Source organism: Patagioenas fasciata, chromosome Z (assembly GCF_037038585.1).
Source record: "Patagioenas fasciata isolate bPatFas1 chromosome Z, bPatFas1.hap1, whole genome shotgun sequence".
NCBI classification, from domain to species: Eukaryota; Metazoa; Chordata; class Aves; order Columbiformes; family Columbidae; genus Patagioenas; species Patagioenas fasciata.
The window spans coordinates 45,189,530-45,205,936 of record NC_092560.1 but is presented as its reverse complement, the minus strand read 5'-3'; the positions used below and the strand labels follow the sequence as shown (position 1 = coordinate 45,205,936).

At 38.3% G+C, this 16,407-nt stretch overlaps 1 protein-coding gene across 5 annotated transcripts; it reads left to right on the top strand.

The window, feature by feature from the left end:
- Positions 1-5,582: 5,582 nt before the first annotated feature.
- Positions 5,583-16,331, top strand: NUDT12 (nudix hydrolase 12). Of its 5 annotated transcripts, none has more exons than XM_065861687.2 (7): positions 5,583-5,691; positions 6,570-6,783; positions 9,328-9,917; positions 10,826-10,993; positions 12,773-12,886; positions 13,627-13,826; positions 15,086-16,331. In XM_065861687.2, the coding sequence occupies exons 2-7, from the start codon at positions 6,575-6,577 to the stop codon at positions 15,194-15,196; spliced, it is 1,392 nt and encodes a 463-aa protein (XP_065717759.1). In that variant the 5' UTR covers positions 5,583-5,691; positions 6,570-6,574; the 3' UTR covers positions 15,197-16,331. The 5 variants fall into 5 exon arrangements, with proteins under 5 accessions (XP_065717759.1, XP_065717758.1, XP_065717757.1 ...); XM_065861686.2 differs by having other exon boundaries at positions 5,584-5,967; XM_065861685.2 differs by having other exon boundaries at positions 5,584-5,967; positions 6,547-6,783.
- The last annotated feature ends 76 nt before the right edge of the window (positions 16,332-16,407 follow it).

The following is a 16,407-nucleotide window of genomic DNA, read 5'->3' as shown; positions in this document are numbered from 1 at the left end:
ACTGCAGTGCTCCCAATGGCACTTTGGTACATTCTTTACAGCACATGCAATTTTTTCAACAAGCTGCAGCAAAAAATGAATAGGGCATGAGGGCATTCAGATATTACTCCCTATTTGCTGCCTGCAGCAGTCAGCAAGCATTTTGAAAAGACTATCATTAGTCACTATCGATACAGAGCCACCAGAGCCTCTTTCAGGATGAGAGTAAATTAGTGGCACAGCATTCATTTCCGTTCTGACGACCTCGCTCAAAATCAACAAGTCTTAACAAGTACACCTACAACAATTCTTCCCACTACTGAAGAGCTAACAAACTAAGTAAAAGCCTGTACAGGCCACTATTCATTTATTTATTACAAAATTCAAGAATCAAGGAACACCCAAGCCCAGCACCACTTCAATCTCCTCAGTGAGCTTTATCTACTATAGATGTTGAATACATCAAAGGAAAAAACAGCTTTTAAAGCAAATCACCACTGCATATTTTAGAATCACAGAATAACTGAAGAGAGACCCTCAAGATTATAGAGTCCAACCATAACCTAACTCTAGCACTAAACCATGTCACTAAGACCCTCCTCTATATGCCTTTTAAACACCTCCAGGGATAGTGACTCAACCACTTCCCTGTGCAGCTTGTTCCAGTGCTTTATCAGCCCTTCCATGAAGAAATGTTTCCTAATAACCAATCTAAACCTCCCCTGGCACAACCTGAGGCCATTTCGTCTCCTCCTGTCACTTGGTACTTGGGAGAAGAGACCAACACCCTCCCTGCTACAACCTCCTTTCAGGTAGTTGTAGACAGTGATAAAGTCTCCCCTCAGCCTCCTTTTCTCCAGGCTAAACAGCCCCAGTTCTCTCAGCCACTCCTCATAAGACTTGTGCTCCAAACCTTTCACCAGCTTCATCACCTTCCTCCGAAGTCTCTCCTAAGCAACTCAACGTCTTTCTTTTAGGGAGGGGCCCAAAACTTAACACAGTATTAAAGGTGGGGCCTTACCAGCACTAAGTACAAGGCGGACGATTACTTCTCTAGTCCTGCTAAGCACACTATTCTTCATGTATACCAGGACGCTGTTGGCCTTTTTGGCCACCTCGGCACACTGCTGGCTCATGTTCAGCTGGCTGTCAATCAACACCCCCATCTCCTTTTCTTCCAGGCAGCTTTCCAGCCACTCTTCTCCAAGGCTGTAGCATTGCATGGGGTTACTGTGACCCAAGTGCAGGACCCGGCACTTGGCCTTGGTGAACCTCATACAACTGGCGCAATGATCCAGCCTGTCCAGATCCCTCTATTTAGCCTTCCTATCCTGAAGCAGATCAACGCTCCCACCCAATTTGGTGTCATCTGCAAACCTACTGAGGGTGCATTCAATGCCCTCATGTAGATCATTGATAAAGAGATTAAAAAGAACTGGCCCCAGTACTGAGCCCTGGGGAACACCACTCGTGATTGGCCACTAACTGGACTTGACTCCATTTATCACAACTGTTTAGGCCCAGCCATCCAGCTAGTTCTTTACCCACTGAAGAGGACACCCATCCAAGTCATTAGCTGCCAGCTTCTCCAGAAAGCTGTGTCAAAGGCTGTACTGAAGTCTCCATACACAACATCCACGGCCTTTCCCTCATCCACTAAGTGTATCACCTTGTCATAGATGGAGATCAGGCTGGTCAAGCAGAACCTGCCTTTTATAAACCCATGCTGACTGGACCTGACCTCTTGGTTGTCTTGTATGTGCTGCGTGATGGCACTCAGGATTATCTGTTTCATGACCTTTTCCAGCACCGAGGTCAGACATACAGGCCTATAATTTCCCAGATCATCCTCAACCTTCTTGTAAATAGGTGTCACATTCACCAACTTCAAGCCAACTGGGACTTCCCTGTTTAGCCAGGACTGCTGATAAATAATTGGAAGTGTCTTGCTGATCACCTCTGCCAGCTCCCCCAGTACCCTTTTAATTCTAAAGAACCATGAAATTGCTCTCAGAAAAAGCTGCTCCGTGATGAAATGAAGTTCTACACATTCACAATAATTTGTAAAATTCTATCCAGCACAATAACTAAACCTGTTAGCAAAACAAAAACATATTCAAACTCATGAGTTATATTATGATCATTTTAAAATCTCACTCAATTTTTTTATTACAGTCACTGACACATGAAACAAGGGGTATGTTATTTTTGCAATGATGCACTGGGAGATGGTGCAAATTCAACTTCAGGTATTTTCAGTCACGCCAGTTGGGGGCTGCTGAGATAATGCCAAGACAAAGAAAATGTATCCTCCCCACGTGTGAGAAAAAGATTGCTTCCTTTATTTCTGATCACACATTCCCAGCCTCATGATTGAAAAATGACACTTTCCTTGAGTAACAGGTTAGCATCAGCACCCCCTGATATTTTAAATATTGTCATTTGTGTAGTACACAAATTTAGAAAAGGCACATGGTTAGGGAAATGGCCACACAAAAATTCCAAAATTTAAACCACTACACCAAAAAAAATGAGTGTCCTGAAGAGTCTACACTTTGCAGAGTCACCAGCTACAGCCTGACCACACTAGCAGTTCACACACAACACTATGCTGATCTGGTGAGGAACCACATGCCTGGTATGGACTTTTGGGTGACAATACATTGAAACCACAACCAAATCAAATTTAAAAGGACAAGGAAACATATAAATTTTAATTAAATACTATTCACTGGGAAATATACTGCACAGTAACAAATATCGACAGAGAACAGAACAGGACAAGGTTTTGCTCTAAGGTTATTTAACAGTAGAATTTATAGCTTAATGGCATCAAAATCTCAAACTATTTCCATATTTCCACATAATTTCAATCATATTTAGAAAAAAGCACTCTTCTACCTACAGATCTAACAAAGATTAAAACTAATACATATACATATATTTATCTCTCCAGCTAAAGCTCTGTTTCTAAAATAAAAACTTGAGTGGGTACATCAAACAATCTGAGATCCACATTTAGAAACGAGTTAATGAACAATAATTTTATTTAGTATTTGAAAACATAGTGAACAATTCAAATAAAACATTCAAACAGAGATCCTTGCAGGTTAGTTATTCCTGTTTAATGCAAATGACAGTGACAAATCCAAAAATGTGATACAGTTGGGAGAACTGGATTTAGCTTGTGTGTTCCAACTGAAGTAACTTGAATCAGTTTTGCAAGACTTTACTGCAGCGGTATCACTATTTTGACTTCTCAAATAGTACCTTCTCTTTTTCTTTTCAAGATATGAGAAAGCACATGGGGAAGAATGAAAAAAATAAAGGTATACAATTTTTGTATAGCAATTAACTTGAACTCATTACATAAATTACATATTTTAAATAACATGAACTTTGCTCTGTCGCAAGGGGATTTTTCTTCCAAAATGGAATACACAAGAAGTGGGGGGGGGGGGGGAAAAAAAAAAGGCATTATCCACCTTGTACTGCACTTCTGGAGCATGTACAGTACTCTGGGAAAATTAAAAACAAGAACTCTTCTGTCCAAACACCTTATCATCCAAGAAGAAAATCATGCTTCACATTGTGCAAACTGAGAAAGCCTTCAACAATACTAAACCTATAGCATTTGTTTCACCATGCAGAAGGATACAGTAACTTGCTGACCAGTGCAACAGTGCAAGATTCTTGGTATGTATGTAGTTTATGTATAAGCAACTTATAAATACATCTCATTATCTTGAATATGAATGTTAAAGAGGTGGCATATACTTTACTTCATAAAACCATCAAGTGATACACTTCTGAATCCCAAAACATCCACTTTTCAGCTCAGTTTCCTCCAGGTATACTGTCTACAATTCAGAATGCTTTACTGCTTCTTGAGTTTTACACACAAGGAAAACAAGCCTCAAAGCTGTTAACAGAGTACCATGAATTAGTCAAGTAAAGAACACAAAAACTGTATTAACCCACCTAAGAAAGCAGAGCATTCATTACATAGATCAGGATGTAAGTCTCAGCTGTCATAACTTCATAAATGGCAGACAATACATTGCTAAGAAGCAGAATTGTGCCTTTGTCTATTACAGGGATAAAGCTCTGTTCTTCTTCAGCCATGAATCATCACAGGAAGAAAAGAATTACCGTGGACATTAGCTATTGAAGGGCTGGTGACACCCCTTCACCAGGTGGAAACAATTGCTTATGGGTACCTGGCGCAGATCACAGAGGATATGGCTAGTTTCCAGCTGAGTGAATACCATTAAACCCACATACCTTTTTCATTTGTTCCTATCTGGAAGAATACTCTTATCAATTCTTCATGCAAATTCACTGGTTTGCATAGGCAATTTTTACCTCACACAGCTCACCTTGTCTTGAGGAAGACTTAGTAAGAGTAGAGAACTTAAGAACAACCGTGGACTTTAAAGCTTGCTTACTGAGGAGTGATAAAGACCCCACAATACACGTATAAACTTTATTCTGTCTATTATGTTTAACAAATCACTTACTATGATGCACGAGTAAAAGCTAACTTTTAATGGTGACCATCTAAAAACATATAAACTGCACGTGCTGCAAAAAATAATTTACATGAAGTTTATAACCTACAAAAATAACACATAAAACCAGTCATTCACTTATTATTATGAGATTTATACACTAAGGATAGATCAAGCTTTCATATCTATAACTACATGAGATATAGCAATTAGATGTGCCATTACTGGGACTGACAAGATCCAGTCACAATTCCTCTCCTCCTCTTCAATCAATACCAGAAACATATAGCAGTATAGCAATATATGAATTTTGAAATATGTTTTCATAAAGCACCAGGAACAAAAGCTGTACAGTTCTTCCAATTTTGAAGATACGTGGCATTAAAGAAATTTTGAGATGTGAATCCTTGTACCTCAAAAATTCAACGGCAAGTATTTTTATGTTTTCATGTAACCTGATTTTAAAAGAATAGGGTTGTTCTTCTCTGAAAGTTCAAGGCCAACATCAAGACTTGAGACTATCTCGTGCCGGACTGTGGTTTGCCACTTGCTAACAAATTTTGTAAACCACGCACGCTTCTGAAGTACTCACCAAAGGTAAACATACTGCAACAACAGTCCCAAGTTCATTTCTCTAGTACTTGTATAGCCTTGATTTCCCCAAGCATTCCTTAGGCTAATGGCACACAATATTTTCTGGCTTGTATAGTCATCCTAACTTCCCTGCTAACTATTCTCCCCTGCCATGTCATCTCATTTGCTCCAGTTTTCTCGCAAGCACTCGAATATTTTGTGCTGTTTGCCTTCCCCAGCACAGTGAAGCAAAGCACAAAAAAAAAAAAAAAAAAGTATGATAGCTTTTTGTAAACACAAAGTTTCCTGCCTGAAATACAAAACTGTTCTTTGCTCTGCAACCCGACCAGCAAGTTGACTCAACTGACAGCAGTCCCCAGGTAACGGCTGGCGGGCCCGCCCGCTCCCGCGGGACCCCCAGCAAGACGCCGCCATTGCGGCCCGACGGCCACCGCCAACCCCGAGAGCTGCAGCAGCGCGCACAGCCGGGCAGCGGGGAGGGCCTTCCGGCAGCCCGCCGCTCGTGGCACACCCCCGGCACCGCTCGCGCCCCGCTCCCTTCCGCCGCAGCGGAAGAGCCTACAGAGCGCGGTTCTCCGCGTAGGCTGCGCCGACCCGGCCCTTCACGGTAACGGAGCCCCCTGCGGCAGCCAGGAGCGGCGCCAGCGGCCAAGCCCGCAGCTCCTGCGCAGTCCCGGCCCTGCCCTAAGGCGCTGCCCGTGACCGCTGCCCCGGACGCTCCGCCCGCTGCGGCTGCTTCGGGCGCAAAAGGCAGCATAACCGCCCTGCCACAGCGGGTAGAGAGAGGCGCAGTTTGCGCCTGCGTGGCAGCTGCCCCGACACTGCGCATGCAGGGGCCACGGAGTCGGTCGGCCGGTGGAGGGGGCTGGTGCTGGGACGCAGGGTACGGTGGGGGAAGTGGGGTTTGTTTATGCGTGTTTTTAAGGAGTGACCATGCAGAGGGCAGTGCCTCGCTGCGGGATGTAAACTTCTGCTTTGGCGCGGGTGTCGGGTGGCAGCAGCGGTTACAGCACCCCTACCCCGGACGGGGGCCGCCGGAGGCGTAGCGGAGGTTCCTGTAGTGATCTGGTGCTGCTGGCGGAGTCCCGCAGCCTGCAATGTGATTTGCCCCCTTGCGGTTATTTTTCATCCTTTCCAAAGCATCTGAGACTCATTTCTTGGAGTTTTGTACTGTTCTGTCTGGCGTGTTCAAGAAACCGGAACGTGTTTTTCACCTTTGAATCAGCTTCATTTTCATAGAAATATCTTTCTCTTCTTAAGCCTACTTAAAACTAGATCATTAGGGTAAAGCTTCACTGTATTTGGAGATGTGTGGGACTGTGATTTGATGGGGAATAACAGTATGATACTTATTATTAAGAATTTGACTGTTGTATCTGTACTTTTGGTAACAATGTTGGTTAACTGTACAGCATTAAACTTAATTCTTAAATCATTTTACTAATGTTGCCTGTGTTTTCAGGCTTTTTTTCTTTTTTTACTTAGTTAACATGATGACAGACTTTGAAAAGAACCTCCATCAGGACATGATTACTCAACTGCATAATTTTGCTGCTGTTGGAAATGCAGCCAGACTGAAAGCATTGCTTAGTCATTCTCCGTCACTTATCAATGCAGCTGCAGATAACGGCTGGACAGCTCTCATGTATGGTGCCAGAAATGGACACCTTGAGGTTGTGCAGATTCTTCTGGAAGAAGGGTAAGCTGTTTAGCAGATCCTGTTGAAGAGCTCTAATCTGAATCCCTTTCTGCTGATTTCAGCTTCATCTCAGAAAAGTAAATTTACCTGCCAGACAGTAGAAGAGTTTTCAGGATTAAAACTATGGAAAATATGCTCTGTGTCTGTTTATCACTTGATTCTGCTATTGCATTGTGCTTTCCATATTTGCTAAGAAACTATTTAAAAATCTTGAGCGTCTAAAATTATTCTTTTAATCTTCAGGGATATAATGTCACTCCTCCTGGCAACCAAGAGAGTAGAATGAAGTTTGTGTCCCATTCCAGCCACTGCACTGGGTATAAATTTGGTATATTTAATTGTTCCAGTTAGACTTTTTCTCTAAACTTTACTTGTAATCCACTTGAGTCTATGTTACAGTGGAGAATGTTTGGTGATGTACTGGCTGTTAAATAGGATGTGACGGGCACACCTTTACCAAAGTTACTGATTGATGGATTTCATTTGTCTATCTTTTTAACAATTCACTTCCTCCTTGAGTTGTCACATTATTTTCTTCAGTCAGTATGACATGGCACATGTTCATTGCTTGTTAGAAACTTGCTATCGTATTGTCTGTCTTCAAGTCAGCTGTTGTAGTTTTTCAAGACACTTGGAAAAAACAAGAATGCTTTGGAGTTCTCCTTGAGACCCCAAAGAAGATTCTTCTGAAGCCTGAATAAAGTCAGGATCCAAATATTTCAAATAGAAAACATTTCAAAATGAAGGATGGGAGTCAGATGTTGTGGTTCAACTGAGCTCTACTTTAACAAAGCCCAGTCTGTTCCTTTCTGCATCACTAGTTGCAGAACCAAGCAAGTATAGTTCATTCTGTAGCTGTGAGGAATCTCAGGCACAGCATTTCCCAGCCTCTAGTAATCGTTCCACCCTTTTTCAGTCGTGCCCAGATTCTGTGTTGTCTGCTGTGGCTCAGCATGGAACACGAGATGAACTGCAGTTTTGTAGCATAATCAGTACATTCCAGCAAGTAGAGGAGTACATCAATGCCAGTTTTAGTGGATTGAAATCATATGTATATTGAGGAATCTTTTGATACTTTGGGGAAATTACCGGTTCGGTAAATAGGATAACAGCTTTTTTAAGTTATGCTCGCTATTAAAAAAAAAAAAAAAAAAAAAATAATAAGAAAGAAAGAATATCCAATTTTAAATGTCCTTTTAAGGGCTGTTCTCAGGCAATTTATTGTGGCTGCTGAGGGGATACTGTGGCCTCAAAGATCTCATTTTAGTTATGCTTAATCACAAAAATCATTTGGACAAATAAAATTGCTGGATATATAACCATGAATGTCTAAGAATGTAATATTACACAACACTCTGGACTCTAATCCTGGAAACTAGTTTGTTTTTGGTTTTTTTTTTTTTAAATATTCATCCATGTTTGAGAAAAGCTAAGGGAAATGTTTATAAATGGGGAAAAAAAAAAAAAAAGATGTTAGTGACTTAAACAGTTCATGCTGCTGATCACAGTCTGCATGTACCTGAGCAAGTAAAAGGTGGAAGACAAAACCAAGACAAAATTCAGTGGCTGAGAGGCAATTAAGTAGAAAATGAGGCAAGATTTTGCCTAAAGGAGACTTAATATTTAAATATAAATGGGCAATCATAGTCTGTTTTGCACCAAAAGTGTGTAATTCAAGTTTTTAATGCTTTTCTAAAATGTACTCACACTCCCTCAAAACTATTGAGGTTAACATAAAATCTCAAGTAAAAACAGTCTTACCTGTGGTACGGTTATCTGTGTATCAGCAACTTGGATATATTGGTATCTTCTGGTTTTAAAAACAGATTGGTCTGTCCCCACATCTACTGTGTAATTTGTAGTTTACAGTGAAACTTCTGGTTTACTTACCCACTTGAGTTAAAATTGACAAAAAATAAAAGTGCACTATTTTTGACCTGTCAGTCAACCCTAATCTCTTTCAGACTTGCTTTTTTTTCTGGTTAATATTTAAATATATATCATGAGGCAGTGTTCCTTTGTATGTGTCATTTTCCAGACATTTTAGTTTCAAAGATGTCCCTGTAGGTACCAGCACTGCAGTTGTAAGGGTGTTATTTCTCTCACTAATCAGAGGCTGTGTTCTTGATCCTTTTTCAATGATATTTTCTTGTGAATGTTTTGATGCTACTTTCAGTCACTTCATTTTTTTATTACTGGTAATTCACAAGAGACCTGTAGCCTGGCTTTCCAAGTGCTATCTGTAAACATCTTCAGCCTTTTTTTTTTAGTGATGCGCTGTGTGAGAATTTAGTTAATTCACTGCTCTTGTAATACTGCTTGAACCTTGGTAAGTGTTACCTAGAGTGGATCAACAAAGATGTGGGATCTGGCCTTAGCAAAAGAAAACAAAGCATGATTACTTTTCATTAACATATTGACAGTGTCTAGAAATTCTTGCGCGTTAATACTGTCAGACATATATGCTGGAAGTAAGAATAATATGGCGTCAATACTCTCCCCAAACATATTTACCCTGGTAACCACTGTTCTCTATTTCTCTAGGTGTGACAGGTCCCTCATTAATAAATCAAGGCAGACAGCTCTGGACATTGCTAAATTTTGGGGGTACAAGCACATAGCTAATTTGTTGGCTAATGTGAAAGGTGAGCAGAGGCCTAATTTTCTGTCAAATGAAGTGAAAGAATATGAAAATTATTTTGGCTTGACACTTCTGGACAGAAGAACTGAAAAAAGAACAGATTCAAAATGGCTAACCAAAAAACAAAGCCATCCAACTACAGTATACATCCTCTTCTCAAATCTAAGTCCTTTGGTTACTTCAGGGGGGGAGAGTTCCCAGCAGCCAGAAGTAAAGCTTTGCAGGCTGCACCACAAGGATGTGGAGCAATATATGAACCAAACCGAAGAAGACATCTTGATTTTTCTTGGAGTTGAACTTCAGTTCCACATGAACCTGCTGACTGCTTGCAATGGAGGAGTTTTGCAAGAAGGTGAAGAGGATGGGTTAGTTGCTTGGTTTGCTCTTAGTGTAGATTCTGCTTCTCCTGAGAAATTTAAACAAAAACATGAGGACTGTTACTTTCTTCACCCACCAATGCCAGCACTACTGCAACTACCTGAAAAAGAAGCTGGTAAGATACATAAAATGCAGCAGTTATAGAATGTGTAATCACAAGGATATGCTTTGGGATTCACTAAGGTATAATGCAAGGACAAACCACTGCAAGGGAATTGAGTATTTTCAGTGGCTTTAGAAATGTTTTAATTTTAAAAGCCAGTCAGTGGTTTTGTGAAGAATTTTGTATGTAAGAACGTTTGTGGTTGCAAAGCAATATCATCTGCAATGGCAAGTATTAGACTTTAAAACCTGTTGGTCATAATAGTTTTATAAATGGTACTATTTGAATATTAATGTGTGCACGTTCATGTTCTAAAACAACAAAAAAAACCCCCTGTGATTAGTGAGCTTTCACTGCAAGAAATAAAACTAAGTCCTTAATAAGACTGTGTTGGATAGCCATCTGAGAAGGAAACTGTGAGCAAGTCTTGGAAAGTCAGGATCTGAAAGGGAATGAAAGTCATTATGGACAGCTGCTGTTGTAAGAATGTTGCTTTTATGGAAGGATAAAGGGCAAGCCTGACTTGCACCTGAAGTTTAAATGGAACAATGCATTATTACATCAGTGCCTTAGTAGCCCTAAAATGGTCATCTGTAGAAAGTGTGATATATAGTTCTGGCACTTTTCCCAGTCAAAGTAATTTTTCTGAGAAACAGGGTCCGTTGATCCAGATGAATTTGTTTCTGGATACATAAATTGATCTGTAGCTATGTAGCACTGTGTTCTATTGCATGTGCTGTGCTACAAAGAAAAGTACCTGAATAACTCATATTGCTTGATTTTTCTTGTAGTAAATTACAATTCAAGCCATAATCTTACTTCAATTTTTATCTTAAACTTTGACTTGTTTTTTCTACACTGTTAAAAGCTTACATGAATTGATATTTGATTGTGTATATTTTCATTGTATTCTTTTAAAGGAGTGGTAGCCCAGGCTAGATCTGTTCTAGCGTGGCACAATCGCTACCGATTCTGCCCAACATGTGGAAGTGCAACCAAGATTGAAGAAGGGGGTTACAAGAAAACTTGCTTAAAAGAGGATTGTCCCAGTCTCCAAGGTGTTCACAACACATCATATCCAAGAGTTGGTGAGAATATTGTAGGATAAACTTGGTCAAAAGTAACTTGTTTGTACTACTATATAGATGTAAATCAGTTTCTTTGTAGTTATTTCCCCTGCTTGCTTCTATTTCAGGTCTGTCTTGCTTATCTCTCCCCTGGGCATGTGTGTCTCAGCTTTATTTAGGATTAAGTAGTTCGGCCTTCTTTCTTGCAGTAGTCTATGACAAAGAATTGCTGTGAAAATACGAATTTTTATCATTTAGAAGTTCCAAGAACATAGATATTAACAATACAAAGTGTCATATTTTACTTTTTTTTTTTTTCTTTCTCCTATGTGTTTTTTTCTCACCTTCTGAAAGCCCTTTGAGCTTGAAATAGCTCTCTATCATATTTGGCCCTGGATCAAATTTCTGATACAGTTCTGATTTTTCCTGTAGAGCTACTTTGATTATATTAGCCATCTTCACTGGCTTCCACTATACATTGTCAGTCACAAAGTGCCAGGCTTGTTTCTACTCAGAATATAAGCTTGTATAGACAGTCTTCTATAGCTCATTTTGTTCCTGTGTTGGAAAGGAAGTGTACTATGTCATTGATGGGGAGCCCAGGAAGGAAAAGCAACTTTCCCTTTTTTTCCTGGATCATTTCTTGTCTCTTTGACCACCTTACCTTCCCCTACCCCATCCTCTCTTCTGTAGTTGTAGTTCTGAATCTTGTATGTTTGTTGTGTTTCTGAATTTCATGTTCTATTACATGCTTTCGATATATATTAGTAATCTAAGTAATTCTGCCATATTCTTCTGTCTTACAGACTATAGTGAAGCTTGCTAAGATAGTAGAGGGCATTTTTTTACATTCTCTCGCACAACAAACTTAGAGAAGGAATGGGATTATATAGGGAAGACTGATGAACCAGCATCTACTGATGTCTTTCTCTGAAGAAAGTCTGTAGACAGCAACACTGAATATAATACGCTGTGCCTGTTCCAGGTGTCTTTGAGCAGGATAACAATCTTTGAATTTATTGTTTATAGTGGTTGCTGAATCAGGGCATTTCATCAGAGAAAATACAGTGTTTTGGACCAAAAAAAAAAAAAAAAAGAAAATAGCAAGAGAAAAAATATATAAAGGCAGAGTTAGAAAAAAATAAAAATACTGAGATACTTAAGAGCTAGGTAACAATAAAAAAAGGGGAGAAGATCGTAGATGAACAGTGAACAGGAAGGCATGCCAGAAATAATTATACCAATAAGGATAAAGTATTAAGCAAGAAAGAAAAAGATACGTAAAATTACGAGAAATGAGAAAGTAGATAGAAGTGCAACATCAGATGAGAGATTGATAGCAAATAGTCAACAAAGTCAAAAATGGGAAGTTTAGTCAGTATTTACATTTTAAGTGGAGTATGTGGCTCTTCCTTGGTATTTCATTCAAAAGTAAATTCTCAGATGTGTGGGTGTAGACGAGGTGATAATAAATTGTTTTTGCTGCAGAAATTATTACTATCTGCTGGATGTGTAGCTAGGTTAGTATTGCTGATACTTTTACCAGATTGTGTGCTTTGGTTGCAAGAGATATATATCCTTCATTTCAAACCTTGGCTAGTAAACTGCTTCTACTAAGCATGTATGCTGCAAAACAAAATAAACAGATACCTTGCAGGGAAAAAATTACACAATTCTGATTTCAGTCACTTAATGGTATCTTGTTTGTATTTACGTGCATTGGTATTGAAAAGACTGAAATTTGTTACTGCTTTTAAGTCCTTCAAATGTTGAAATATATTCTTTTTGTGTCCCTTGCAGATCCTGTTGTGATAATGCAAGTCATCCATCCAGATGGGAACCACTGTCTTTTAGGCAGGCAGAAGAGGTTTCCCCCAGGAATGTTTACCTGTCTTGCTGGATTTGTAGAACCTGGTGATTAATTTTGTTTTCTCGTACGAAATGTTTTTTCTCAGATATCAGTATTGTACATTGAAAATAATATGGAAATATGTTTGATATTATGTCAAATGAATGCTTCTGCTTCTTGTTAGACAAGTTATTATAATAAATATGCCTGGTTTGTACTTACCAGCAACTAATGCATAAAAAGTTTGGAGAATTGTCTGTGTGTGTTAAGACAATGAAGAATGAGTCAGGTGAAGTGAATAATACAACTCAGGAATGTTTGCAAGTCTTCATTAGTCTCTATTTTCTTACTATTGTCATTTTAAATATTGATTTTCAAGTTTTATTATATGCTGTTACAATCATACTGAAAATCTAGAAGGTAACACAGTGCTATTTATAAGTGAACAGAGCAGTGTTTCAAAAGTAATTAAAAGAACAATGTATGTCATACCAAATTTTTGATATTTTTGGTGTGGTAATAATAGTTTGCATGTATGATAAATTATTAATTCAGTAAGTAAACTTTATAATGGAGAAATCATCATCCATTATTTTCAAAGGTCCATTATGCTTTGGTGGCTAGTTTTACCTTACCTAGACTACTGTATCTTGTACTTAATGTCTGTGCCCTGATCTGTGAACTAGATCTCTATAGATAATTGTCTAGGGCACTTTCAAATCTTTTGAGTCAGTTCAAAGCACAGAATATAATCATTGCTCTGAGTATTTTCATCAGCTGCTTGTTCTTTGCTCTTTTTGATTAGGTGAAACAATAGAAGATGCTGTTCGAAGAGAAGTAGAAGAGGAGGCTGGAGTCAAAGTTGGACGTGTTCAGTATGTCTCCTGTCAGCCATGGCCAATGCCGTCCTCCCTAATGATTGGCTGCTTAGCTGTTGCAGTGTCTACAGAAATTAAAGTTGACAAGAATGAAATAGAGGATGCACACTGGTTCACTAGAGAACAGGTAAAGTTCAATTTAATTTCCTTCTTGTATTGATTATTCTTTGACTGTGTATAGATACTCATTTTTTTCAGCAAGTTGAATTAGTGTTTATGGTCTCCATTTTATCATACTACAAGTGCATTATGTTGTTATTGTAGTTTACACACAGCCAGAGAAAGGCAGATATTCACGGTAATTCCTGAGTCACTTGCAAGCCCATTTTATGACATTTTTGCCAGTTAGCTCTTCAGATTTTCCTTTGGGGAGATGTCCAAGGTATTGTTATTTTAAGTGACTTTCTTAGCAAGCTTGTGTATTCTATTTTGACGGAAGTAGTATTTAATAGCTTTCATCATCAGAGTTTCTCCAAACAACCATGCTACCAAATTTGCTGGCAGTGGGGAGGTTTAGGTAAAATGCTGGGAATTCATTAGTTTGAACATCTTTTTCCCTGCAGTACTACTTTAATACTCTGGTATGGAATGCAGTTTACTTTGCATTGATAGGAAATTCTACACTTAGCTTTCCTGAGTATTTAAAATATAGTAAAATAAAAGAAAAGAAAAAAAGACTTTCATAGAGAGGTTGAAGTTCATAAGTGGAAAAAGGAAAGGCTGCTTACAAAGTCTTCACAGGTTTTTCCACAGGCTGCTTAGGAACTAAAGTTCTGGTAACACTGTACTTCTGCCTAACAGTTGCAAGTCAACTGTTTTAAGTCAATTTGAAGGCAAACTTGGTCACCTACAATCTCATACTGTATTCCTGACGACACTGAGAGCATTATTTTAAATGCTTAGGAGTTCTGACTACAGGTAGTCAAATGCATATTGGGTTACAGTTGAAAATAAATGTATCCAAGAAATGAACTAAACCAGAAGTGCACTCCCATGTTGAAAGTGCTTCAGAAAACCAACAAAATACATTTTCTTCTGCACTTCATGGGAAGCAGAGGAAGAATTATTTATGGAACAGTGCAGAGCACCATCTGGTGGTCCTTACCATGAAGAGGCTTCACAAAACCATTGTTATATTAACAGTAAATCTCCACAATATTAGAAAGAAAGTATTTTTTGAGGCACATCTGAGGTAAAAAATGTTGGCATCCACACAGAATGCTGTGTGTGTCTTTCTCTGCATCTGTGATGGAGAATCTGGTATTGGGTCAATAGTTATGATAATGATAGACTGATTTATCATTGTAAGATAATTTCTGCATTGATATGAGATTCCCTATAGCTTATATTATTATATTCTAAAGAAAAAAACTTTCATTATTGCAGGTCATGGAAGTTCTCACTAAAAGAAATCAGCGTTCTTTCTTTGTACCACCAAGTCAAGCTATTGCACACCAGCTGATGAAACATTGGATTGGAATGAATCCTAATCTTTAATTCAAATAATTCATTTCTTTAAGTTAAATTACATCTTCTAGTGAATGCTAAATTAGGGATAAATTAGAAATAATTGTTTATCTAGGAAGTGTGCAACCGTGTGAATTCTTGAGTCTTTCCTTTGGTTCATGAGCTAAACTATACAGACTTTTGTAGGATTTTTCAGATCTGAATTAAAACTGAACAACAACCCAATGATTATCCCAAACAAGCAAGCAAGAAATAGGTAAAATTGGTGCCTTGTTAACCTGTCACCCACTGGAAGAAGTCACAGCATTACAAAGAGGCCTGACCTTGCCTGCTGTTTGAATTCTGTATTTACATCTTCCTATTTTGTCTTAATAGTTTCTTTCTCATTTTTTCCTATCTCCATTCTTTACATTCTGTCTGGCACAAAAATCAACATTCAGTGCTGGTAGTCTTACCAACAATGTTTATTTTTAAGGCAATAGCATATTTAAATGCTGAATATTTAGTACTTTGTATCTTTTACATTAATAGCCCTTTAAACGGAGTATTTACTCTTCTAGTCTGATTTGGCCTGCACTTACCAATTGTACATCAGCCTGAATCTAGAGTTATAATGCAATACTCTGTTTCTGAAAAAGGTATTGGCGAATCATCCCCAAAAGCCTAAATATTAATATTAGGTGTTTTTATAAGATATTTGACTCTAGGCAGTGAGTTGTTCCATTCTCTGATAATCAGAAATGAAACTGTAGAGTAGTAGAGGAAAGAAATAGATTAATCAAACAAGACAACATCTCAAAATTTGTACAAAGTTATTTTATGGAAATGAAGACACTAAGATTGTTAGTGCTATTAAGAATTTTACAGTTGAAAGATATACATTAATCCTAGCTGTAAGACTGGGAAAGCAATATATGAATTAAAATATTTACTTATGTATATTTAATGCTAAAATTCAAATTTGTGCCTTAATTTATTGTGTTACTTAAAATAATGTTAATATTCTTTCAAAATTGAAGGTTGTAAAAACATATTGGTTTTACTATTAATGTCATTATGTAGTGGTTCAGTTGTCTCTGATTATACAGTCATTACAGTGATGTAAAAAAAAACACGAATGACCAGAAGGAAATACAATAATAAAGTAATAAGTATTAATATACTATCACATGGTGATTTGTTTATTCAGATTAATTTGAACATTTTTTAAATCAATTAATTATGTCAGATCTGTTTCAAAA